The sequence below is a fragment of the Colobus angolensis genome, unplaced genomic scaffold (assembly GCF_000951035.1).
Source record: "Colobus angolensis palliatus isolate OR3802 unplaced genomic scaffold, Cang.pa_1.0 Scaffold142, whole genome shotgun sequence".
Classification (NCBI taxonomy): Eukaryota; Metazoa; Chordata; class Mammalia; order Primates; family Cercopithecidae; genus Colobus; species Colobus angolensis.
The window spans coordinates 2,461,148-2,488,081 of NW_012114511.1; the positions used below are offsets into that span (position 1 = coordinate 2,461,148).

A 26,934-nucleotide genomic window follows, 5' to 3' on the forward strand; every position below is an offset into this window, starting at 1 on the left:
TGTGTGTATTAAATACTGGGAACAGTAAAAACATTTCAGCCCAGTATGGAAACAGCGCTGCTCTTCTTAGTTTGACATATAAACCCAGACACCTTCTAAGTGCAAGGTGTATTTGCTATCAATTATACTATAGGCGATGCCTTGCTGCTCTCAGTTATGATTAAGCCTCTGTGTTTGTAACAGCTGATAATTCAACTGTCAACATTTCTTTTACATAGAGACATGCATCTTGTGGTGCACAGTTCCAGTTTTTCAATACTCACAAAACCTAAAAAGAGATGGCCTTCCAAACGTTAGAATTAACCAAAGGCGCACATTTAGCTTAATACCATTTGTTCTGGGTATAGAAAGATGAGAAAACAAAGGCTGGCCAATCTGGTCTCTTCATAACCATGTCTTTCTTGCATTTGGTTTGCATCAGTTTATGCTCTGAGGCTAGGCAATTCATTACTTTAAAATTGCAAGGATCTCAATCCCTCAATTCTTCATAGCTATGTTAACTTCTTCCCCACTCCTAATAACCCTTTCCTTGCTAACAGCCACCGTGTACTCCCTTTATTCTCCCTGTCAGCACCCTTTGACCCCATTGTTTCCCAGCACACCCACTGTATCAGCAAAACTGAACAGCTTGCAAGTTGAAGAGGTGTCACCCGTGCGCATTATCCCCATATCATCTTTAAGGATTTGTCCCTTTGTAGTTAGTACTCAATTGCTTTGCTATATGTGTTTTTGGCAGGCAGTCTGCACGCTGCAGTTTCAGAAAGCTGTCCAAAATGAAGCCTCAGTATCTCTTCTGGAGAAGCTAATTTACATCGAAGTGCACAATTAGTTTAAATTATTGTCCATGCTGTGTTCTGATGCAGTTTATCTCTGACACGATCTCCTGTGAATTTTATCAGCCTCGGTGTCATTCAATTATGTAGCTTTATAATATCCTTGTTGAGTTCACCTAAGCCCTTAAATAGATTTTAGGAAACTAGATTTAGAGTAAAATCAGAACATATTGTTTCTTGGCCAGTGATTCCATCTTCCAAAGCATTAAGAAATAAACAGCTTCCTCTGGATCCAGAGGATTCAGCACTAAATTATTTTTAGTTTCAAAGAATTGCCCACTTTGCTCTGGCTTTAATTTTATAGAATAACTGGCCTTCTCACCCATCTGGTTAGGGAGTCTTTGAGCTCTTTACCATGAAATATCACTGAGAAAATTTAAAACAATCTCTGCAATATCTTTTCCCATTTATAATTTTAAATACAATCCCAAACTTCTGGAATTGTGCTGTCAGAAATTCAGCAGCCACTGTTAAATGATTTTAAGTTAAAGGTTGGATGGTAGATAGGAAATTTAGCACCCAATTTCTAGGTTTGATGACCAAAGTGTTCTTAGCCTTAGACAACCATGTTACCAACATTTTCTGCTATTCTCAAGGGCAGGAGAAGAGATAACCCAAGATGAACTCATTCTCACCAGTGGAGAAAAAAAGGATCAAACCGTTCATCCTTCCAGCTGTGGTTTATCAATCCTCTCTCCACATACAGAGGATGGCATCATATCTAATGGCAATGTGGAATCTTGTGAAATGTTTTCTACTTGAACATGCTGTTCTAATAGATAAAGCCCTTGGAAGCTTAGGCTCTGTGTCCAATAGGGAAGGGCTGAAACGAAAGACAAGTTCCTTTAACTTTAATTTCACAGGCCACATTCTCTTTGATGTCAAAGAAAGGTTTGAGCAAGTCTCAAGAACTGAATATTCCCTAATGATTTCAACATACTTTATAACATGGATGGAATTTGAAGCACTCTTCAGGACCTTGCCACTTTTTCAGGTTAACTATAATTACCATTTTTACGTATTTCTTGGGGGAAAATCACAGTTTTAAGTATAAGGCCTCCACAAGTAGCTATCTGCATTAGAATATTTAAAACCCATTGCAAATGTAACAATACTGCCTAATTGCTGCCAAAATGTGAAAGTACACCTTGAGTGAAAACTCATTATGCAAAATGAGTCCTTCAAACAACCCCTTGCCCAGCCAGGCCAAGCAGGGAAGAAAAATGATTCTCTGCATCTGATTGCTTTTGCCCTGCCTCAGAAAAGTGGATTGCCAAAGCAAAAACCAATGAGCCAGAGCTGATAAAACCTTGGGAGTCACTGCTTTGGCTGCAGCTGAGAGAGGAAACCTCAAATCAGGGGCCAAGATCATGAACACATGTGAAGGACTCTAGGCACCAGAGCCCACTTGGGGGATGGTCAGTGAGCATGGGGGAGGGGTCTCTTAGCAGCCACTGCTGCAGTCTGTGTCAGGGAATAAGCGCTGCAGCATACGTGATCACTCTTGCACACTGTCCTAGCTAGGTTCAAGGGCTTCCACACACGGTGAGTACAAGCAGGCTGGGCTGTATCGATTAAGTCACTCTGCATCTGGGAGAATTCTGGTAAGGCACAGTCCAAACTCAAGTGGAGAAAGTCAAAGATAAAAGACGAAAAAGAAAAGAATGGCTCTTCTAGAGCTTCACCTCCTGAAAATTTGTTCATCCCTGAGACCCACTTAATGATTAGGGGTGCTCAAAGGACATCAGGATAGCTGTCAGTGGTCCTGAACCAACACCCCACCAATACCAAGGCTGGGCATCTCTCCAGGGCCTAAGACCCAGGTGGCAGAGCCAGGCTTTTAAAAAAAATCTTATTTTATATCTAAATAAAAACATATCGTATCTATTTTACATTGTCCTGAAATGAACAGACCCATGACTTGCTATGCTGTCGATAATTCTATCACTTCTACCCTGGCAAGTAGTGTGTCTGCCCCAGCACTACCCCAGTGCTGTGTGGGCCCCAGACTTAAGCCCTGAGGCTGATAACGTGCATTAACAACCCTTGCCTCTGACCTTCCCTCTGGCCCCATAAAGTTATGGCTTGTTAAAATTCAAACCGTGGTGAAAGACATACTGGATAGATCAAACTTGTCAGGTAAGGCATATCTATCTGAGTTAGCCTCTTGAGTGGCAATTTTGTCATCTAATGATAAAGCTTTTATAATGACTTGCAAGGAGCCCAGCAACAGTTAATTTTTAAAACATAAACCCAAATAGAAAGATGCATATCTAAATATAGTCATTTATTAAGTTCAATAGCTCCCATTAATGCATTTCACAGGTTGAGGAATAAAGGATGGCAGTGTTACTACACATGTATTCTATGGGCTACACTGAAGAATGTAATTATATCAGGCATCTTCTGGACAGGACAGAGAACAGTCTTGCTGTAAATCCTGACTAACCCATATGAGGAAAGACTGATGCCATTTCACTGTAGCATTTCATAAATGAATATTATTCAACCCTTTTTTAGGGATTGTTAAAACCTGAAAGAACCTATAAATGTAAACAGAAGCCCAAACTTAAGCATATTGACTTAGGTCTAGAATCACGCAGTATTCCAGGGCAGCAGGAACTCTCATGAAAAGTTGACATGGCCAGGTGCAGTGGCTCACACCTGTAATCCCAGCACTTTGGGAGGCAGAGGTGGGTGGATCACCTGACGTCAGGAGTTTGTGACCAGCCTGGTCAACATGGTGAAACCATATCTCTACTAAAAATACAAAATTAGTTAGGTGTGGCGGCATATGCCTGTAGTCCCAGCTACCCGAGAGGCTGAGACAGGAGAATTGCTTGAACCCGGGAAGCAGAGGCTGCAGTGAGCCAAGATCACACCATTGCACTCCAGCCTGGGTGAGACAGGGCAAGACTCTGTCTCAAAATAAATAAATTAATTAATTAATTAATTTTTTTAAAGTCACCGTAAAGATCATGGTAAGAAAGTGACAAATAATCTATGTCCAGGATGAAGAAGGAGGGTTGGTGTTAGTGGGAGAGGAAGAAACAGAGACTGGTAGCAAATAAGGCTCCAGTTATTGTTTTATTTTCTACAGCTGATCAACAAAGATAAAACTATATTTCTCCATTTATCTAACTTAGTAAATACTCCACTCACATAGTATTGAAACCTGTGAAATTATTGGCACTCGATGGCTGAGTGCCATTGAAATTCTAATATTTCTAATTCAATAGTTAAAAAGGAATTTAATTATTAATGCTTTAGAGATATTCTGTTCTGATAAGCACCAATGAAAAAGAAAAATATGTTTTACAGACACATATATACACATTTTATATATAATATATACTATTAAAGATATATTTGTTATGATATATTACATGTTTTTCATACACATGAATACGCCAAGAGCATTCCACTCTATAATGCATCTTCCAATGAAATAATTAAGTTTGCTTAATATGAAATGACAAAATATTCTTGCTATAATTTGGGTGATTAAGTCTCTTCATCATGGATGATGATAGCCTATGGTTCCAGCCCATTTTGAATAAGAACCTGAATTTTCTTTTACTATACCATAGCCCCAAAATGACTGATGCAATTTAGTTCAAATATTCCCCAGGGATTTGCCTTTCAAGAGGTGCCTGTTTAATCTCCAAGGAATGTCAAAGCTGACTCTGAGGAAAAGATGGGGTGGCAGAACCAAATGGAAACCCAATTGCCTTGGCACCCAATTATGAAGATGATAATGTAATTTATTACATACTACAGCTTCAGATGCTACAGATCAAACACATTTAGTTCTCCTGAAACAGATCATTTCTCCTTCATACATATTTCAGCTAAGCTGTTTGAACCCTGCCGTTTCATCTGATGATTACCTGAGATAATATTAATACAAATTACCAGCCTAGAAAATAAATGGGAGCCTCATTTGTCTTGACCAGGAGGGAGCAATAGAGACATAAACTGAAGGAAGCAAATTAAAAGGAGGGCAGGCAGTCACTTTGGAGTTGTCTGTGGGCCAATTGCAGATACACACAAAATGGAGAAGCACTTCGCTGCAAGGCTAAGTGGATCAGAACTGAGTTTGTAGATCCCAGATGGAGGCAGACCCCACTTTACCAAAACGGCAACCTTTAGAAAGAGATCAATGAAGGGACTGTAGCCAGTTGCTCTCAAGAGGATTCAGTGCAAACTGGTTCCATTTATCTTCACACTACTTGACTGGGGGGAATAGGAAGAAGGTCTGGTTGGTGGGTGGGAGAAATGTCCCCAAAAATGTTAATAGAAGTTACCAGAAAAGTGAGATTTCCAGACCATTATGTAAACGCATCCGTTATATAATGTGACATTTGCCTGTAATTTTTGTGTAATGGAAATCTCTGCTAATCCCACTATTATAGGGTACAAAGCACTCCATTTATTAAGAAACAAGCTAGCAGCCGGGCGCAGTGGCTCACGCCTGTAATCCCAGCACTTTGGGAGGCCGAGGCGGGCAGATCACGAGGTCAGGAGATCAAGACCATCCCGGCTAACACAGTGAAACCCCATCTCTACTAAAAATACAAAAAATCAGCCGGGCGAGGTGGCAGGCGCCTGTAGTCCCAGCTACTCAGGAGGCTGAGCCAGGAGAATGGCGTGAACCCGAGAGGCGGAGCTTGCAGTGAGCCGAGATCCCGCCACCACACTCCAGCCTGGGCAACAGAGCCAGACTCCGTCTCAAAGAAAAAAAAAGAAAGAAAGAAAGAAAGAAAGGAGCTAGCTTCACACATAACTACCCTACCTCTGAGCTGTTTTCATTCACATCTCTGGGCAAATAATTTGCTGTTTGTCTCCTCCCCATCTCTGGTGAGGAGCCTCAGTAAGCATCCTTCTGAATGAACTGACCCAGCCTGGGCAGTGACTTCAGGCTTCTCAGCCTTCCATCCAAAGTTATCACTCGTGAGAACTCTGTACAACAGGGCCTGGGAGTTGTCTGCATTAATACATTTCCGTGTGCACAAATCACCCCCACCATTCCCCCCTCGCCCCACCACCACACACACACACACACACACACACACACACATACACACACACAGACAGGCCTAGGCTGCTTCTGAGCAGAGATGAGTCTTACTCACCTGCACCATCCCCTAAGGTATCACTCAACAGCACACAGTAAATCCTTGCTAAATCACAACAAATATAAGAAAGTGGTTCCCCTTTTATTAACATCTCTGTATCCTGTGAAATTCCAATAACTATTACTCGTGTGCATAAATACAGGTGGGTATATGTTGATACACACACTCTAAATCACCTTCACCCTGAATAGAGCAATTCTTTGATAAATTGGTCTGACATTTGGTTTAAAGTCCTGCAGGTCTTAGACAAAATGATTCAGAAAATAACAATGTCAGTTGCTCTGCTCTTTCAATACATAACCCACCAGTAAAACACAGATAATAACTGACAATCATACTTGTACTGTAACTAATGAGAAAAGATAAAGCAGCAAATGGACTGTTTATAAGCATTTGATAAATTGCATCCCTTGGATATACCAATGAAAAATAAATGTGTGTGGTACTGGTTCACTGAACTAAAACAAATATTTACTACTGAGATTTCAGATTTAGAATGAAATTTACATTTTATTTGGCAACTACTTTGATGCTATGTCTACACACAGTTGAAAAATCAAAAACCTACCTCAACTTCCTGAGTACGAAAGCATTATAAATGAGAAAAAAATAAAAGAATCATATCAAACAATAGGAAGAAATGTATACATTTTTGATAATTGCATCAAATTTTCAAATTATCATAACATTAGAAAGGTCATCCAGATATGCTCCCTTAAGTCACCTACCATCATTCCTTTGAAAAGGTCCCAACAATTCACTGAGTTCATGGGAAAGGACATGAGGTTATGGGGTAGAATAACTGAAGTGGGAAGAAATCCGAGTGTGCTCTAATGATCTACGTCATTGCTGCTGAACAGCTAGCAAAATCATGATTAAATCCAAACACTCAGCCATGATTACCATCCACGAGAATTTCAAATGAGTAATTGCCTGTGACATTGTTCCAAAGGGCAAAATTCAATAAAAACCCCAAGATGACATCCGAGACCAAGAGCAGTATACCTTCTACATTTCTGCAAAGAAATTCCTTTGCCTTGCAGTTTCAAAATAGCTTGAGGGGTCCTCAAAACTGAGAAAGATATGGATTTATGTTCCTAGGAAATATGTAAAATGAATAGCATTGTCATTACTCCTCTAGCTGATTCAAGGATCATCACTAACAGAAAGAGCTCCCTCTTCTTGGGGACTTTCTGTCTGTCTTGGTCAGTCCATCCAAGCTGGGATGGAGAGAAGTAACCCACTGGCTTGTTCTTTTCCCAAGGGAAAGAACTGAGTCTGAGATTTCTTCCCCAAAATATGCTCTATGTTTGGGTTTTTCTTCTGGAGATATAAATGGGCATATGATGCTCCATTTGTACTCTGACCAAGACATGTCTCCTCAGACTCAAAACCATCCACAACCCTGACTTTATTAGCAAAATTAACAAATGGAGGTAACCAAGAGCAGCCGTCTCAGTATCTAGGAAGGAAAGAATAGGTCAGCATGAGGGAGTTAAAGGCAGAGAAGATACTGTAAACAGGGCAGGCTTTAAAGCAGACGTGAGTTCAAATTCTGGCTCTAGCACTCACCAGCTATTTGGCCTTACAGTCTACTCAGCTTCTACGAGCCAATTTCCTTATCCATAAAACAAGACCACTTGCACCTACCTTGAAGAATGGTCACAATGACTTGCAATAATGATACAAAGGGCTCTATATCTGGCACATAGAATTAATAAATAAAAGGTAACTTTCATGTCCATTTCCTGAAGTTTATGGTAGGGGGATATCCCAGGAACATTGAGAGAAACATTAGTCTTTATGGATATGTTTTAAATTTCAATAATGCAATTCTTACGTATTTGAATCTTGCCAATTAGGCCCAAGTGAAGGGAAACCAATTGCAACTGGAAAAAATAATTATGAAATATTTAAATGCATGTAATTGTATTAGTCTCACATATGAAGAGAGATTTTTAAAAAATCAATGACATTTGCAAACTTGAGCTACAGGCATATTTTGCGTAAAGAGCAGACTCCTACTATCTAAGATTCGGTCACCCCCATCTATTAAATAGACTCCATCTATTAAAAAAGATAATACTTACACCATTGGGCCTATTTGTGCATTGAGTGTGGTATTTTAAACCACTGAAAGGTATTACCTATCATGTAAGTGTACACAAATTAATTAAAGTTTCAATTATGATTAACTATATCCTGATAAGGGACCTGAACCTGCTCTGAAAAGGCAAAATTTCTGTGTAATCATTAATTTACATGTAGAAAACAGATGGAGGAACCCTGAAAGGGTATGTCTCCTTGGCACACCAAACAAAGCCATTGCCATCTTATAGCTTATAGCATGTAAACCTTCATTTCAGAGAAAGTACAAATTATACTGGCCCGAGGCCCAGCCGTGTCCGAGTATCACAAATTCCAAATTAATTAGGTCCAGCCATCTTTCTGAGAATGCCTGCACCCTTCCCCCGCCATAGCTGGCGGGCCTCCATGAACACCCAGATGCCACCTTCTAGAGAATCAAACACCAGCTATTAACTACCACCTCACCATCCCTCCCCACTTATCCTCTCTGGGAGGTGACAAACACAGGGACTGACAGGAGCAGTGGTTTCCACCTTGGCTGATGGCTGAGGATGCTGTGGGGCTTTTCAAACACTGATGCCTGGCCCAGCGCAGGAGGTGCTGATTCAGTGGCTGGAGTGTAGCCTCCACACTGGGATTTTTTAACAGCTCTCCAGGTGATTCTAATGTGCAGCCTCCATAGGAAGCCACACACTAAATCACAGTGACTGAGGTGACTGAGGGAAGGCCAGGCCCACCATGGATAACAAACCAGGTACAGAACATCAGGGGCCTTCTCCCCCAGCTTCTGGAGCTTTCCAGAGTTGTATCCACCTACCACTCTCAGGGTCTGCTGCCCTAAGAGTCTTCAGCTCGGTAGATAGCACTAAGGCAAGAACCCAGGCCGCCGGCTGGACTCCTCCCTCTTCCTTCTGCTGTTCAGGCAACAATGAAGTCCTCTTCACTTGCACTCCTGGGTCTCTCTCACATCTCCCCTCTCCTTTGCCTCGGGTCAGGCCTCCACAGTTTCTCCTCACAACATGGCCACCTGCCCTAACCAGCCTCCCTGCCTCCCCTGAGCCCTGCCCTGGCTGTTCACACTGCCTCAATAGTGACCTTCTAAAGGGATGTTCTGGTCACATCATCCCCCTGCTTAAAATGCTGGAGGGGCTCCCAGGTCAAGGTCAAGCCCACCAGCCCAGCTTACAGGACCTCTGTGCCCCAGCACCTGCTGAGCCTTGCAGTCCCCTTATGGCCACACTCTAGCTTACGTGTTCCATTCGAGACACAAATGAACTATGTTTTAATCCTTCAGCAGCCCATGCTCTCTTCATTCCCTGAAACTCTGTCCATGCTATTCCTTCTGTGCCTGAAACACTCCTCCTCACCCTTCTTTTGCTAACATTTACTCCCGTATCAAATCCCAGTTTAGACACTTCTTCTCATGGGAAGACTTCCTTGTCTCCAATCCCTCTGCACTTGAGGCACCACTGCTGTGTGATCTGCAGCCCCTGGGCTGCCGGAACAGAGCACTGAACTGCTCACACTATAGAAGCTGGCTACTCCTCTGCAACTCAGCCACACAGATGGCAGTCCCTAGGGCCAGGGGCTGGGTGGCCTCACTGCCAAACCTCAGCACAGCATTCATTTGGCACCAGGTACTCTAACATCTACTGAACAAATAAGACAATGATCCAACCTCTGCTGGTTTTGTATGCCAGTATCTTGCACTGCAGCTCTGCAACTTCTTCCCCTTTGTCTCAAAACTGATGGTTCTATGACCTGGAGGTTTCTGAGGAGGGTAAAATAACTCCCTTTTAGTGACTAACTGGGGCAGTAACAGCAAACTGGAAACCAATGGGGATGACAATGGAAGGTCTCAGAGGGATCAACCAGGTTCCACAGGAGGAGGACAGGTAGACCTCTGCCCAATGACCCCACCCCTCATCTCCTAATGCCCTGAGTCTCCTCAGGTACCAAGAGGACTTCATGATTTGGAACACCACAGCTGAGCCAAAATCTGGTACAAGATTTAGGACTTGCATCAAATCAAAGCCCAAATCAAAACATCAAAGTAATAGTAATATTAATAGTAATCGTCGTAGTAATAACAGCAGCTATCCCCCCCTTTTTTTTTTTTAAGAAACAGGGTCTTGCCGTCACTTAGGCTGAAGTGCAGTGGCGCAATTGTAGATCACTGTAACTGGAACTCCTGAGCTCCTGCCTCATCCTCCCAAGTAGTTAAGAATACAGGTGTACACCACCATGCCCAGCCAATTTTTAATTTTTTTTTTTTTTAGAGATGAGGCCTTGCTATATTGCCCTGGCTGGTCTTGAACTCCTAGCCTCATGTGATCCTCCTGCCTCAGCCTCCCAAAGTGCTGGGATTACAGGCATGAGCAACTCTTGCAATAACCATCTGAGACAAGCATCTCAATGTTATAGTTGTGGAAACTGAAGCTTAGAGAGAGAAAAGTACTATACAAGTTCCCACAGCTAGTGAGAAGCAGAACCAGGATTTGAACTCCATTGTTGCCTGACTTCAAAGATCATGCTGTAACCACTATGTACTACTGCTTCAATTGTTGCAGGAAGTCAGGGACCCTGGAAGAACCGACTGAAGTCGCGGCATCAGCGGCATCAATGTGAACACCAGAGACCCTGGAGAGAAGGCATGGGGCTGCCTGCCCTGTGGAGATGCACCATGATACAGGAGATACCCAGAAATGGGAGGTGAGAGCACAGATCAGAGGCCTCTCAAGAGATTCTCACTACTACTACTACCAGGACTCTCATTATGTCTGAAGCCTCAGCTTTCCTATCTGTGAAATGGGGGATGAAAACACCTGCCTCACAAGGTCTCTAAGTAAGTGGACAGCAGGTCTATCTATCATGTATCTGCCCCAAGAAAGCAGGCAGAACACCCTGGATTCCTGATCCACCCCTACCCTCAGGCCCAGCCTCACTAAGATGGTTTTCCGGGAAGAATCATGGCCTTCCGCCCCAAAGATAGCAGCCTCAAGTGCAGGCTGGCACGAGATGCACAGGAGTCTCCTGCCTTTGTGTGCCCTGAACTAAGCACTCACACCTGTTTACCACCAGCACTCCTGGTGGCCCTGTGCAAAGTGAAATATCCAACACCAACATCAAAGCACCACACAGAGGATGTAGTGGCTTTAGCATCAATCATCTCTCTGGAAAACTATGGCTGCAGGCTTGACATGAAGTTTTCTTTAGCTGCAAATTGAGGGCTGCTATGGCTTCTCCCAGCCCTGCCATTCAGCAGCTTCTCTTCCAAGGAACATCTGGGAAAGAAAGCAATAAAACTCCTTTCACTGTGTCCCTAAGACTGTCCTAGCTGCCACCTTGCAGCCCTGTGTCCTGAGGCTCCAGCCTTTGGATCAACATATACAGCAAATACTCCTCACAAAAGTCCCAGAAATAAATTCAGTCCAAGTCTTTGTCTACTCCAAGCCTGTGCTGTCTTGATCTGATCATTCTTCTTTGAAATTTGCAATTTTGGAAGTGACATTTTCCCCATGGTAAGAGGTAAGCAGAGTAGGCAAGCCTGCCACAAATGGACCCACATTCCTGAGCCACAGTTTTCCTGTAAAATCACCAACAAGGCTTCCATGGAGAAGAGCAGGCACCCCCTCTCTGAACAACAGCCACTGCTAACACCAGGGCCCACCACGTGGGTAGAACAGTCCTCTGAGATTGACTGGAGGCTCTCCACAGAACCCACACTCCCCAAGGCTGCAGGGTCAAGGAGACCTGAGCCACCCTGCCTGTTACCCAGCAGGCACTGATGTAACTCTGTAATTGTTTTAACACAATTTCTCCTCCCCAGTACTGACAGAAAGATGCCTGATAGAAACAGATGACCACAAGGCACTTCAGCCAGGCTCCACTCTTCATAACTTGTTCAGCTGGCCCCTTGGACAGAGAGATGATGTACTGATGTCATGTGGACAAGATGGATGGTCCAGAGAACCTACAAGAGAATTGTCTTTAGGACAAGAGCAATGCACATGAGTCCCCAGATAGTAGTCCGGACCCCACTATTGGGGATCCATATACTAGTCTATGCCATGAACAACTCACAGTCCTGCTTCTCCCCAGGGGGGAATGCTATGATCTGGTCCCACTTATTTAGGGCCTGGGCACCCACAGAGACAGAGTGAGGCTAAGGCTAGGAAAGAAATGGAGATCAAAGGCTCTAGGACCTCAATGCCCAATGACACATCCAGATTTAACCTATAAGCATTGGGGAGCCCCTGGAGGGCTTATTTGGAGGGTGACCCCACCAAACTCGTATTTTCTAAAGCATACTCCACTCTCTCTGTGTGGGGCAAATTAGAGGGAGCCCAGCTGAAACTAAGGACACCAGTGAAGACTAACAACTGCCCTTACCCTCATGAAACCCATGGTCTAGCCAGAGGAGAAGTAACAAGAAATGTAAGCAAATTAAGCATATGACCTGGTAACTATCACTTAGAAAAATTAGCTATGGGTACACAGAGGAAGAAGCCACAAATTATTCCAGAGAACCAGGGAAGATTCTACTGAGGAAGGACCACTGAGGCTAGCTCTTGAAGGACAGTTTTCCAGAGGAGGGACACATAGTGGAGCGAGAGAGGACATTGCATTCAGGGGATCTGGCAGGTGCACAAGCATGCAGTCTTTGCTGCAGCAGCTCTAAGCTATGACAAAAGGCCATGAAGCATGAGCCCAGGTGCAACGACAGAGAAGAGACAACGGGAGACACTGGCAGCTCTACTCAGTGTCTCCTGCACCTCTCAGTCTGCCCTTTGCTCTGTCACTAGGAAACTCTGTAGCTACTGCAGCTGGCTGCCAGGGATAATGCATATGATAATTACAATCCCTCCACTTTAGCTGGAAGGCTGAGCCATGACACTGTGTCTATGCTACCCAAGGGACAAGAAGCAAGCCCACACCCTGACTCTTCCAATTCAGCAGCAAGTTTTGCCATGCCACCTGTTATGGACATGTGTGAGTCATTATGAAGCATAATTAAAACCAACTAGTCTTCTGCCTGCCCTCTTTCCCTCCTAAAGAGAAATACTGAGAGCTTTCTGTACCTTTCCTCTGTTAAATAATTAAATGTCTTTCCCTCTGAAGGTGAGCCCATGGGGCCATGCCATGTGCCCATGAAACCAGGACCCTGGAGGTCCCCCCTACAGCCAGGGATCATGATTCCTGGCCTCTGGCTCTCACTCAGACTTTGAAAGGTCCCATTCTAGTTTGCAGGGGACTGGAGAAGGAGAAGAGGAACAATCAGGGTCCCCTGATTCCCATCTTTTAAAATAAAAACTCTCCAGGGTAAAATTATCAGGTAAGATCATTTATATGATAAAAAAAAACACATCAACAAGGACATATTTATTTCTTGTAGGGAGCACTCAGCTGGAAGAAACCATGGAACACTTTTATGTTTTCTTTTCATTTATTATTTGGAGAAACAATAGGAATGTTAATAACATTGCAAGTCCCTTCCAGTCCTAACATTCTATGATTCTAAACATGTCAAATGATAAATCAAATATGCCTAAAAGCTCTGTGTAAATAAAGTAGGAGCAATTTTCAGACTAGCAAGGACTGGAATGCACTGAAAGAATTCAAGGCAGACTAAAGCAATAAGCTACTTTTGCTTTTCTTTTCATTTTTGCTTCCAAATTGTAAGGACCTAACACAAACACAAACAGTAATGATGTCCTAGATCTTTAAAAACCCCTTTCCTGTTAAATAACTTATGAATATTAAAGAAAGATTCCAGTTGGATTTTCCTCATGATGCCCAGAACTACTAAAACAGAATCTCTTGAACAAATTACCAAGACCAAATCCTTTGGCAAAATTATGTTCTCTTTCAAGTTGAAGACTCTTAGGGGAAAGTTACACAGGAAGACATGAGAAGAAAACAGAAAAACAATAAGAAAGAAGACTAAAGATGCCACAGTGATTACTTCATCCACCTCGTGAACACAGCCCCAGTGTACCAATCCCCTCCTCCCAGGGCTCAGAGGCCTGCAAAGGAAGAACGGCCACCTCCACCAACGTGCTGGGAGCCTCAGCCATCCTTACCTAGGGCCCATGACCCACTGTAAGAAGAAGAGAAGGGAATACAGAAAAGGATTAGAGAAAAATCAAAATGGTAACAATGGTTATGGGAATATGAAGGGTTTCTTCCTGTTTCTACTTTACTACTTTTCACTTAAAACAAAACATGGCTTACTTCTAAAATTCATATATTGTCTATATATTCATTCATTTATTTATTATTTCAATCATTGACTCGTTCATTTAAAGTCCTCTGGGGTAGGTATAAGGAAGACAGCACCACCCTAACATTATAATCTGGGAAACTGCACCCCAGAAAAGTAAAATCATTTTTACATGAATTCACACAGCACTAAAATCTGCAGTATAAGGTCCATGTACACCAGTGGCATAGACTCTAAGAAAAGTATCTACATCCCAGACATGAGAAATAAAAATGAAGAGTTTCTTGGGCCATGATCATGGATAAAGTCCAGGAATGTTTCCAGGCAGCTGAATGGAACCACAAACCCTTATAATTAGCCTGTTTCTGGGATGGCAAATAGTGTCACCCATTCATTTATTTCTTTTGTCCTGACATTTCTGCTACCCTATTAAGAAATGAAAGATCTGAAATAAGGAGTGACCCTCAGCTCACCCACCAACACATAGCCCATGGCCCATGCCAGAAATATGCAGGAGAAAGCCCCAGAAATCATGTTTACCCACAAGGCAGTGACAGCTCCTGCAAAATATACAAATTGTGGTTCGATTTATTCAAGCATTCGGGGCTCAGCTCTCTCATCTAATTTACCAGCGAGACACACAAGTCACAGCTAGAATTGAAGGCACCTTGTCAGGGCTGCCTGCTGGAATTATTTGGGAACAACGCTGCATGGGTTATTGTCGAGCTGCCCATCACAGCCTCGGATGTCCATTTCTCACACCTCTCTTCACAAAACTCAGCTCTTAGCCCAGCCTGGAGCTAACATCAACAGTTCTGCTTCCTGGTCTAAAATATGAAATATATGAACAGCTATGGCAGTTTTTTAACTGGTAACTTTTCTTGATGTTTCTATAGCCATTGCCTAAGTGACTCTGGACAAACATTTAACCTTCCTAGGCTTCAGCTTCCTCATCTGAAAATGAGGGCAATGGTGCCTACTCTGTCGGGGTTAACGGGAGGATTATTTGAGACTTATATGCCAAATACCCAGCACATAGGATGCACCAAGAAATGGTAACTATATTTTGTAGATGACCCCAGTATATCCTCTGCCTTAAGCTGATAACAGAATTTTCAAACTTTACCATCAGTTTCCTCTGGATTAGTATATTTGTGATGCTGCCATTCTGACTCTGAGAAGATTTTTAAAAATCAAAGCTGGGTGATAGCTGCATTGGAAAAGCAGCAGCCACTGCTCTGTGCAAAAGTGTAAATAAAATGCCACTTAAGTAATCACATTACTCACAGCTTAACACATGTGGCTCGGAGCTGCAAGCAAACACGCATGTGTGATGGATTTCTCATTATCTATTGACTGCCACTGCAGTCCATCCAGCTGTCTGCAGGCGTCCTGCCTGGGAACGTCTACATCAGCTCCTGATGGGCCCACACTCCTGCTATCAGTGGGAACAGACCCAGCAGGAAGGAGGTGATGCCTTCATAATAAGGTGATAATGCAAACAGAAATGTTTGTTTGGAGAAAAGCTGCCAGGTTCTAAGTCAGCCATTAAAGGTCCCTTCTTTAGCTTCCAAATGATCCTGGGACTCCCCAACACCATTTGGGCCAGAGGAAATCTCTAGTTTCTTCCTCCCGGTCCCTGCCATGGAGAGACTCGGCCTCCTCAGAGGCTATGATATCATCTACTTTTGACTCAGCAGTGCCTAGTGCCAGACCAAGCACCAAAGGAGAAAACCCAGAAATACTGCACTAGACTCCAGCTCCTCTCTGAAGTGGGCTCTAAAATCCCAGGGGTTCCCATTTGACTAAAGCTGCCCAGAAAAGTGCCAAGAACTGACTGCAGATGCATTAGGTGCGTAGACCTTTTACGCTCTGGATAGATACAGAACTTGTGAAAAAGCCACTTCACAATCCAACTGCAAGTGTGCAGTGCAGATGTGGGCATCTACAGGGGCACAGGCTGGGATGCCCTCAGGTAAGGATGTGAGGCTCAGTTCCTCATGTTAAATCTGGTCCACTGAGGCACCTGCCACATTTCCTTGGGGACGGGGCTCCCTCCAAGTGGGTGGGTACCTCTTTTTTTTGAGATGGAGTCTCACTCTGTCACCCAGGCTGGAGTGCAGTGGCACAATCTTGGCTCACTGCAAGCTCTGCCTCCCAGGTTCATGCCATTCTCCTGCCTCAGCCTCCTGAGTAGCTGGGACTACAGGCGCCCGCCACCACGCCCAGCTAATTTGTGTGTGTATGTGTGCGTGTGTGTTTAGTAAAGACAGGGTTTCACCGTGTTAGCCAGGATGGTCTTGATCTCCTGACCTCATGATCTGCCCACCTCGGCCTCCCAAAGTGCTGGGATTACAGACATGAGCCACTGCACCTGGCCCCCAAGTGGGTATCTTTGATTGGGGTAAGGCTTATCCTCAGAGACTCTACCTGCTTTGCCTCTACCTCCCAGTGGAGCTTCTGTGTCCTCATGATCTTCTTCCCTACCTTTGCTCCTCAACACTTGCTCCTGGATACTTCCTCAGAGTCCGATAAAGAGACTATAACAGCTCCCAGATCACTCACATGTTATAAGGGATCCAAGCCTAAAGTGACAAACTTCCACCAGAGTGTCTGCCTCCTGAATTTATGGCATGCCTGTCAGCCTCAGTCAGGAAAGGATGAAAGGTGAGACACTTAAGAACTAGCAGAGACCAGGCGTGGTGGCTCAGGCCTGTAATTCCAGCACTATGGGAGGCTGAAGTGGGCAGATCACTTGAGACCAGGAGATTGTGACCAGCCTGGCCAACACAGTGAAACCCTGTCTCTACCAAAACATACAAAAATTAGCCAGGTGTGGTGATGTACACCTGTAGTCCCAGCTTCTTGGGAGGCTGAGACAGGAGAACCACTTGAACCCAGGAGGTGGAGGTTGAAGTGAGCCAAAATCATGCCGCTGCACTCCAGTCTGGGTAACAGAGTAAAACTCTGTCTCAAAAACAAAACAAAACAAAAAGAACTAGTGTAGAGGTAAAAGGGAACGAAAATATTCTGCAAATAGCATTCAAGGAAGAGACAGTGACCAAGAAAACAAGCATAGTCAATGTGAAAATATTTTCTACTACAGACCTGAAATAGACCCAGTGGGCAGCAGAGCAAGGACCAAAGTCCTAGGGGAGGTAATGGTACCTTGCCATTTTCTAAGGGGAAACCAAGAAACTGCAACTTGAGCCTGTGTTCCACCTACAATGGGAAGCAAATGAATGTTTACTGAACATCCATGGCCTGCCAAGCACCACGCTCTGCGCTTTACATAGATTATTCCACAATATCATCACAACGACTTTGCAAGCATAGTGGTGGCCTCTACATTTTGTAGCTGAGGAAACTATGGCTCAGAGAAGTTACATAACCTGTTCCAGGTGACACAAGGCAGGAAACACAAGAGCCAGCATTCAAATCTGGTTCTGTCCAACTGCTCCTTCTGTGCACCACGATAGCCTACCACCCCAAATTGGCCACAGGTTTCACCAAGTTCTAGACCATCAGCTCCCAAAAGGTGAACTCTGCTGCACCCGACTCAGACTCACGTAACTAGTAGAGACTCAGAACAGGTATTAGTTGAATCAAAGCTGCTACATGGAGAAATTATGACTCCTCTTGGCAACTAACATTCTTTTAAAGGAAAAGGACCACCCTTGATAAAGCCCAGGGAAACTGAGCTTTCTGTGCCAAAATATGAGTGAACACATGGAGTAGAGAGGGAAGAAGAACTGAAATCCTAAGAGACATCTGGAAGAAAGGGGACAGAAGGATGAGGAAGGTGCTGGGCCTGGCTCTGCACTACAGTAAGATCAGGAGAAAGCCAGTCAATGGGAAGGGCCCTCAGGTGGCAGAGTGACTTCATGAAAGGAGAAAATACACATTTAATTACAAATTTTGAGAGTGTCTGTTGTGGAGTGTGTGAGGTTAAGACCCATCTCAGCCTCCCAAGTAGCTGGGACTACAGGTACACATCACCACACCTGGCTAATTTTTGTATTTTTTGGTACAGACAGGGTTTCACTGTGTTGGCCAGGCTGGTCTCAATCTCCTGACCTTAAGTGATCTGCCCACCTTGGCCTCCCACAGTGCTGGGATTACAGGCCTGAGCCACCGTGCCTGGTCTCTACTAGTTCTTAAGTGTCCTCCCAAAATATTTAGTGAATTCCACTGAGGTCACTAACACCTGTGTGCAAATGATTCCTCTCTGAGAAAGGAGGGGTAAGTTCAAAGAAGTGGCAAGTTCTGTGACTTAAGGGAAGTTCTGGGAACTACAGGATGATGGAACAGCTGGCCCCACAGCAACCTCGCTATGACACTGGACCTCTGCATGGCTCCTGGGTAGAGATGGGCAGTGGGCAGAGGATAAAGCAGGAGTCTTGCTGATACAGTGTTTGTTTACACAGGTTCCGGGGAGGGCCAGTTTTCAATGTATGGAGACCAACTCGCTAATGTGCATCAGCCCACAGTCCGATATGCGAATTGCCCCAGACTAAAGTGCCTCTGTCCCCAGCAGCAGCACAAGCACAGATCGGACCCAACAGCCAAGCAGGTTACTGGCAGACACACACACGTTAAGAAACCCGGGGCCTGCTTCACTAAAATTAGATGCAAATTTGATTTTGGTCATTGCTTGCCTTCCTGCTGGTCTTTGCATTCTTCTTCCACACAATGATTATACCTGATGACAGAAATGGAGAAAATATTAAATAAATTATGAACACATGCTCAACCACAGCAACACAGACCTTTTGCACTTATTAACATTGTCTCTCTGCTCTTTAGAGGACCACATTATTCCTGAATCTTTCACAGCTAAAATCTACCTGGGAACATAAATCTCCTTCACCATAATGTGAACAAGTCCCCTAACAACAGCAGCAGTTCATTACCAAACCATTTTGGGTTATATTTCTCCAAGAAAATAAATAACCAGTTTAAAGACCGTCAGAAAAATGGCCCACTCATATTCAGCTTAAACAAGGTTATTTATTAGCAATTATCAAGAGCCACTCACATCTGTGGTAACTATGAGCACAGAAGGTCCTCAGTGAGGTTTCCACTTCAAGACAGGAAAAAGATAGGAAAAAGACAGGAAACACGGAGCAGCCGTGGCTTCCATTCTGAATAGATCTGCATTTCAGGCTCGCCTTGACCTTTGTGTCCAATCTTGGTAATGGAAGCCTTTTGCACCAATTCTTCAGGCATGGAAGAGCCCTAGGGAGATGTTTGTTAGAGGGGAGAAGACCACATGTAGAGCCACTACTCTGTGCCAGGCAGGGCTCACCCTCCAAAGTGGGGGTCAGCACAATGCCTTTTTTTTTTTTCCTGTAAAGGGCCAAATAGTAAATAGTTTAGGTTTTGTAGGCCATATACAGACTCTGTCACACATTCATCTTCTTTTTAACCCCTCCTTTAAAAATCATTCTAAACAAGATGGTCTCAGCTGGAGCAGGCTGTAGGCTGAGTTTGTCCATCCTGCTCTAAACAGACTACATCTCTTAATGTTCTTCACCAGCCTAGGCGGCCCATGCTGTTTTTACCATTTTAAAGATAAAGGGAATGAGGTGTGGAGATGTTAGGGAACCTGCTTGAGTTCACACACTTGGCTAAGTGCCAAAGTACAAAGCCAGGCAGGATCTAAATCTAGGTCCACTCGTTTTTAAAGGTCAGACACTTCCCACTATATCACATGGCCTCAAAAACATTCTAAATTTGGCAACTCTCTTCTCAGAAGAGTGAATTTATACTATGAGTAAGAAGGGATGTAGGGAACGAATGTTTCTTGAACATCTGTGTGTTGCTCTTGCCCTGAGTCCACAGGGCTGCCATGGATGGTTGTATAGGTCACTCACTGCACAAGAATGCCGGATCAGGAAACTAACGAAGGCTGAAATTCCATCTGCACTGCACACAGTAACCAAGCACCCTGGAGCAGTTCTGCACTCACCCAGGGGGGCCCTTCCTTCTATTTCTTACTAGGGCCATGGTGGCTGCAGCAGCCCTGCTAGTATACCTCCCAGGGAGGCAGAATGAGGGAGGACCAGCCTCACCAAAATCCAGGGGAGACTGCAGCCTAGAACAGCAAAGGGAGATAGAATAGAGTCTGAGTGTATCCAATTGCAGAGTAGGTGGGTGGGGGCTGAAGCCAGTGACAGGGACCCAGGTACCAAGTCTCGGCCACAAAGAGAACCAAGTCCCCTCAACAACCTTAGGATAGAATTTTGCAGTAAGAAAACAGACCACTGTTTCACTCAGAGTATGAATTAACATACGCCATTATCTCAAAAGACAACAGTAGAAAATAGGTACTCTAAAGGAAGAGTTACACAAATTCTATTCAGTTCAACAATTATTGGCTCTTGTAGTGATCACTTTACAAGAGCTTACTAAAAGGCGACAGGAGGTGCTGGGGAATTTCCCTAATTTCTTGATGTTTATATTCTACAAGTGCCATCCTTAACAAAAACACACTGTGAACCTGGAAGAAAAATAGGCGGCACCCAGGGTCACACTGCTCTTCAGTTGGTCCTGCAGGCCCCCAGCCCACAGTTCTTCAGACCACTGCCTCCGAGGTCATCACCCAAGCATTATAGGGACATACAAGTCCCCACTTGGCTGCCATGGTGCAAATTGTTTCCGCCCTAAAGCTCCCTGTCAGAAGACAGCCGGGGTCCAGTCCCAAGACCGACCGTATGTCCTGCTCATCATGCCTTTCCTCCTGGACTCAGACCTTCTGGTCATAACTTGCAGGAGGCAAACTAAACCAAACACCACCAGAAGCGCCTCCACACAGAGGTGTGCTCCTGCCTCAGGACTCGATGAGACTTCCTTGCAGTGACAGTGCAGGGAAAGGGTCTTTAAGCACCCTTGAGGTTTCTGTTCTCCCCCATCCTACCCAACTGGAAAAAAATATACTCAGAATCATCTCCCTGAGATTGCAGAGGGCAAACATTTAGTGAAATTGATAGGGACTAGTTAACAAATGGAAGAAACTACACTTTCCGTTTTTAATCTCCAACTTCAAGGACAAGATTTTCTCAGATGTCTCTAAAAGTTTCTGCAATTGTCTCTAGACAGACACTAGTGAAGAGAGAAAGCAAATTGCTCCCCGCAATTACTAAGCTCTGAACTCCCTAAACAGCCAATCTTTATGCTGCCATTGTAGTTGTGTCTATGGACGGCTGGTTCAGGCTAGGGCAATCATTCCCAGAGCCCTTCACTACTGCTAAATGCAATGTGGAAAATTACCCAGAAAACAGTTGTTTGTGCTTTAGGCGGTACCTACATGGGGAGAGAAGCAATGGGCGGGTAGAAGTCACAAGCCATAAAATTGAAAAAATATTATTTTCAAGTTAAATGCAAAGGGAAGTCCCATTGCAAGAGGTAATCAATAATCAAGAAGAAGCACAATAAGAAAAGATCCTCTGGTTAAAGAGAGAAGGGAAGCAGCAAGAGTTCCCTCCAAATGACAAATAAGTGAGCTGTAACAATCCCAGAGAGACTTAACTTCACCACTGTTATGGTCCCAAGAGCATTGATGGTGCTTCACTCAGCAACAGGGAGCCAGGCGCAGTCCTCAGCTTCTGTGTGATTTTCTCCTTCGATGCACACAACTCCACAATGTAAAGGCAGCTTCTATCTCAATTTTGGTAAAGTCTGTGGCTCAGTGCACACTGCTACTGACTTTTGAAAGAACAAGTAATGGCAGCATACCTATTACTCCTTTCCAAACATAAGCCAAGAACCTAAGAGACTTGGAACCCTTGGACATACCCAATCCTGACTGTATCCCAGATCTCAACAATAAGCTGCCCACAACATAGAAAGACCAGCACAGTGTCCTGAATCCTACACAATGCTTCCCCTTCTAAAGGCCCTATCTTCCCAGCCACAGCCAATTCTCACTCTCTACTTTGAATCCCTCTTACTTGTGAACAAGTGGCCAGTGGGGTATAAAGCCAGGGTCTTTAACCAATGAATACAGAGGGGGTCCAGAAGCAGCCAGAGAATCAAATCACTAGCCTCTCCTGAGACCTGGCAGTCATTTGCTGCCAAGCCTGGACACCAGGCTACATTTAGATGGAAAATCTGGACTCACAATGATCTTTACATACAGAATTCTAAGCCAGGTTACTGAAGTCCCTCATGGTTTACCCAGAACCTCCAGGCTCTCCTAACTAACTGTACCAGGGGAATAGGACACAATGTCATCTGGAATGATGTTTTAGTAAACAACTTGAAAAGCTACTAAGATGACAGTCGACTTCATTTATTTATTTCTGTGACAGAGAACTGGGGAAGGAGAAGCTACCCAATTTTTCCTCAGTACCGAACTATTCATAGCAGAAAGCTTGAAATGTGGTTTGATTAGCTTAATGCAAACTGCAAAAAGCAAGGATACATCCTCACCAGCAGAGCAGTGCAGTAGAGTACTGAGCTATGGGATCCAACAGAACCCAGCTTGAGTCTTGGCTTCAACAAGATTATTGACTACGTAACCTTAGAAACTGAACCTCACTTATCCAATCTATGAAATGAGGTTATTAATGAGACAAGTTTCATAGAGTTTACCAAGTCACAATGAGTTTCTCCATGTCATGTGCTTAGCTAAAGGATTGATGAATGCTTATTACAAGTAATACTGTTGCTTAATAAATGACTATAAATTATATGTATTTTAACCCTTACCTCCTTTTTTTCTTTCCAAGGCCTGCTCATCATATAACCATTTTTAGGGGAAAATGGTTAAAGGAAATACTCAACTGGCTTGTTGCTTTTCTTTAAAACATGGCACATCTGGTTCCATCGTCTGAAATATGGTCCAACAAGTCAGTGACTTAGAGTCTTTTAAAAAGTGGTCTAACATGTAAGCCAGAGGAAAAGGTGAGAGAAAGTGGTTCTTTTTTATCATAAAGCAGCAGCAATTCAGGGGAGAAAGACAAGTTTCCCAGCTAGAGAAGTGTTGGTTGAAGCTAGAACAATGCCATGTAGAGCTGTATATCCTGCTCAACAAGAGGAAGAAAACCACATTTTCTCAGATCTTGCTTTAAAATGTGTAAGGGAATGAGCATGCAAAGAATAAAATTAATAAAGCATCTCCCACCTCAAAAAAACACCAAAAAGAGAGTGAAAAGTCAAGCCACATTGTGAGAGAGAAGATACTTGCATCCTTTAAAACCAATGGGCTGGGCGCGGTGGCTCACGCCTGTAATCCTAGCACTTTGGGAGACTGAGACTGGCAGATCACGAGGTTAGGAGATGAGACCATCCTGGCTAACATGGTAAAATCCCGTCTCCACTAAAAATACAAAAAAAGTTAGCCAGGCATGGTGGTGGGTGCCTGTAGTCCCAGCTACTCAGGAGGCTGAGGCAGGAGAATGGTGTGAACCTAGGAGACGGAGCTTGCAGTGAGCCAAGATCGAGCCACTGCCTTCCAAACTGGGCAACAGAGTGAGACTCTGTCTCAAAAAAAAAAAAAAAAACGGCTTGCATATAGAACTTACATGAATCAACAAGAAAAAGACAGATAATCCAATTAAAAATAAGACACAGGAGGTAGGAATAGGTACTTTACAAAATATGATACCCATAGGCCAAAATATACCAGAATGCCTAAAAACTAAAAGATAATGGCCATACTGAGCATAAGAAAAGATGTGGAGCAACTGGAACTCCTGCACACTGCTGGCAGGAGGGCAGCACTAAAGTGGTATAGCTGCTGCAGAAAACTATTTGGCAATAGGAGCTGAAGATAAGCACATGAACCTCACAGTCCAGCAACTCCAACCCTAGGATTTTACCCAATAGAAATGAGTATAGGAATACAAAAGGACCTCAAGAGGAATGTTCATAAACAGAAATAGTCAACCCTCACTTGAAAAAACTCAAATATCCACCAGGAGTATTAATCCAATGGACACTGTGGTACGTTCACATAATGGAATTTTACACACACAAAAAAAAAAAACTGCTATGCATTACCAGAGATAATATTACCTACATAACAATGATTGACAAAAGGCCAGATATAGAGGAATATAAACTGTGTGAGTTAATCTATCCATCTATATAAAGTTCAAAAAGGGGCAAAACTAACATATGATGAAAAGTTAAAACAGCAGTATCCTCTGGAAAGAAAGGAGGTGAAAGGAGTCAGGAGAATACGATTAGGGGAGCATGAGCGAGGCTTTTGGAGTAACAGTAATATTCTGTGTCTTGAAGTCAGGGATGGTTACATGGGTATACTTACTTTGTGGTAAGTCATGTCTATTCATGTACTTTGTACACATGCATATCACACTTTAATAAAGGTTTGAGAAATAAGTGAAACAGAAACAGGCTATTCTGATGTCTTGATATGACTGACATGGGCCACGGCTTAGTTGTAAATAAAGAAATACTCTGAGCCAGAAAAAGGTATTTCCAGGGAAACCTTCACATGGCAGAATGGACAGGTTTCCTAATATCAGGTGAACTGCTGAAGGCGCACATCCCACAGTCAGGGAGAAGCGGGGCCCCTGTCTAGTCTCAACTCTGACAGGTCTGGAGAGCCAGAAAGGTGCAAGGGAAGCCTAGTACTGGCACAAGTAGTAATTAACATATCGATCACGTACTAAGTACTGGTATCATTCCAAGTGCATAAAACATCTCAATTGATGTAATCCTCATTACTCCCTATTTTATTTCTCAAGTGAAGTAACTAAGCACAGAAGATTTGGGGGTTGGCCTGAGGACAGACAGCTGGTAAGAGCCAGAGCCTAGATTCACCTGGGTAGTCTTGAGCCAGAGCCCACATGCTTAACAGCACAACTGACCACCTCCCTGAACTACTTAGCTATCTTTAGAACAGGAAATCTATCCATCTGCCTCAGCAGAAGCATGCATGCCAGCCACCGGAAGAGAGAAGACGGACACTGGAGGACCAGGGCCACCAGGGATGGGTACTGACCACATGCCAGGCAACAGGCTAAGCAAGCTTTCTGTCCCAAATTTGACTTAATTCTCACAACAGCCTTCTAATATAGCTAGGATTATTGGCCCTATTTGAAAGATGAAAAATGTGAGGCTCAGAAAAGTTAACTTCACACAGCCAGGGAGGGGCACAGGCAGGTTGCAAGTGTGTAACTCCTTCACCTGAAAGGTCAGTAAGGTCTCCCAGGTCCTACAAACCAGAATCAGAACAGTCCCTGACATCGTGGGGTTTCCGTGGCAACTCCAGGAGGCCACCATCACTGAGGTCAGGTGTGGGCAAAGGATTTCACACCTATAAGATTGCTTGACAGGCCCACGCTAGAACCAAATGCAGCAAATAAGAACGAAGCTCCCTCGAGCAAGGAGAGGGGAAGCTGAGCTATGAGAACTCCATGCAAGCGAAAGCTGATGGGAGGCTTGGACATGCCCTGCCTGGAGTGGTGGAGAGGACCTCTGTTTTGTCTGTCCCACAGGCTTCCCCCTTCTTCTAAGCAAACCATTTACCTAAGGTCCAGGCATGGCTAACCACATCCCCAGCCAGGCTGGCCACTGTGAGCTCACCCTCCTTGCCACAGGAATGGATGCATGACCTTCACAGCTTGGTAAAAACCCTTCCTGTTTGCATGTGGATGCCAGAGAGAAAGGGTTCTCTCTCCACATGGCCCTGTTAGGAAGAGGTTGGCTTGGAACTGCCAGAGAAGATCTTCCCAGTCACGTGATAAAAGCATCTCTGAGGATAAATCCAATGTGCCAAAGGAGCTATAGCCAAGAGAGAGGAGAAAGCGAGGGCAAGCCTGGATGCAGCCGTGCCTGAAATCCAACAATGAACTTTCAAATTACGGGGAACAATAACTTGGCTTTGTATGTAAGCCACGCTGAACTCAATTTCATTCATGTGTAACCATGAGAATCCTAACACAGCAGAGGTCTCTGGATGACGTATGAGGGAGGAACATTTTCCAAAGCAAGAAACTGCAGACTACAGGGGGGTGAAACTGAACAGTTTTAATTACCCTTGAGGAGAGTTTCGAATGGGAACTACCCTAAGCTAAACCCCTAAAAGTGTTGCTCAGCATTCAGAAAAGGAAGGAGCTTGGTTTCCTAGGAAAACCCTATGCTGTCCATTCGCTGGTATGGTTTAAAAAAAAAGTTGGAGGAGCCAGACCAAAATGCTGGGGCAGCTACCACGGGTGTGGATGCGATCTGAAAAGACTGAGTCACCCATCACCTTCCAGAGAAAACAACTGTTAGAACAAAGCCCTTCCCAGGACAGAGCTAGTGCATAGCCCGCTAGTCTCCTGCACATGAATCTCGGCAGCGTAATGCATTGACGCATCTTTAACAAGATTTTCCTGTGATTTTCATTCCATAAAGGATTCAGCCACTGAGAAAGAACAAAATGGTATTTTACTACCTGTAGATATGCACCCTAACTTTTAAATTCGTATCTTCAGATAGGAAGGGAGTTGGCAATAAGGGGAAATTAAATCCATAAATCCACTGATTTATCACTGGACAAACACACAACAGGCACCATGACGGCAAACTCTTTGCAGGCCACATTTCCCTCAGAGTCGCTGCTGCAAACACGGCGGAAAATCCTGATTTGGAATGAGAAATAATTCCATTTTAATCTTGTTTATCTTCTTGGTCTAGT

The 26,934-nt window shown here is 44.0% G+C and overlaps 1 protein-coding gene across 1 annotated transcript in view; it reads right to left on the bottom strand.

Moving 5' to 3' along the window:
• SPOCK1 (sparc/osteonectin, cwcv and kazal-like domains proteoglycan (testican) 1) overlaps window positions 1-26,934 on the bottom strand; it is a 527,842-nt gene that overhangs the window by 295,885 nt on the left and 205,023 nt on the right. Inside the window, exon 3 of the mRNA XM_011935272.1 lies at window positions 6,540-6,548. Coding sequence (XP_011790662.1) covers window positions 6,540-6,548 — 9 coding nt within the window. The remainder of the gene's footprint in view (window positions 1-6,539; window positions 6,549-26,934) is intronic.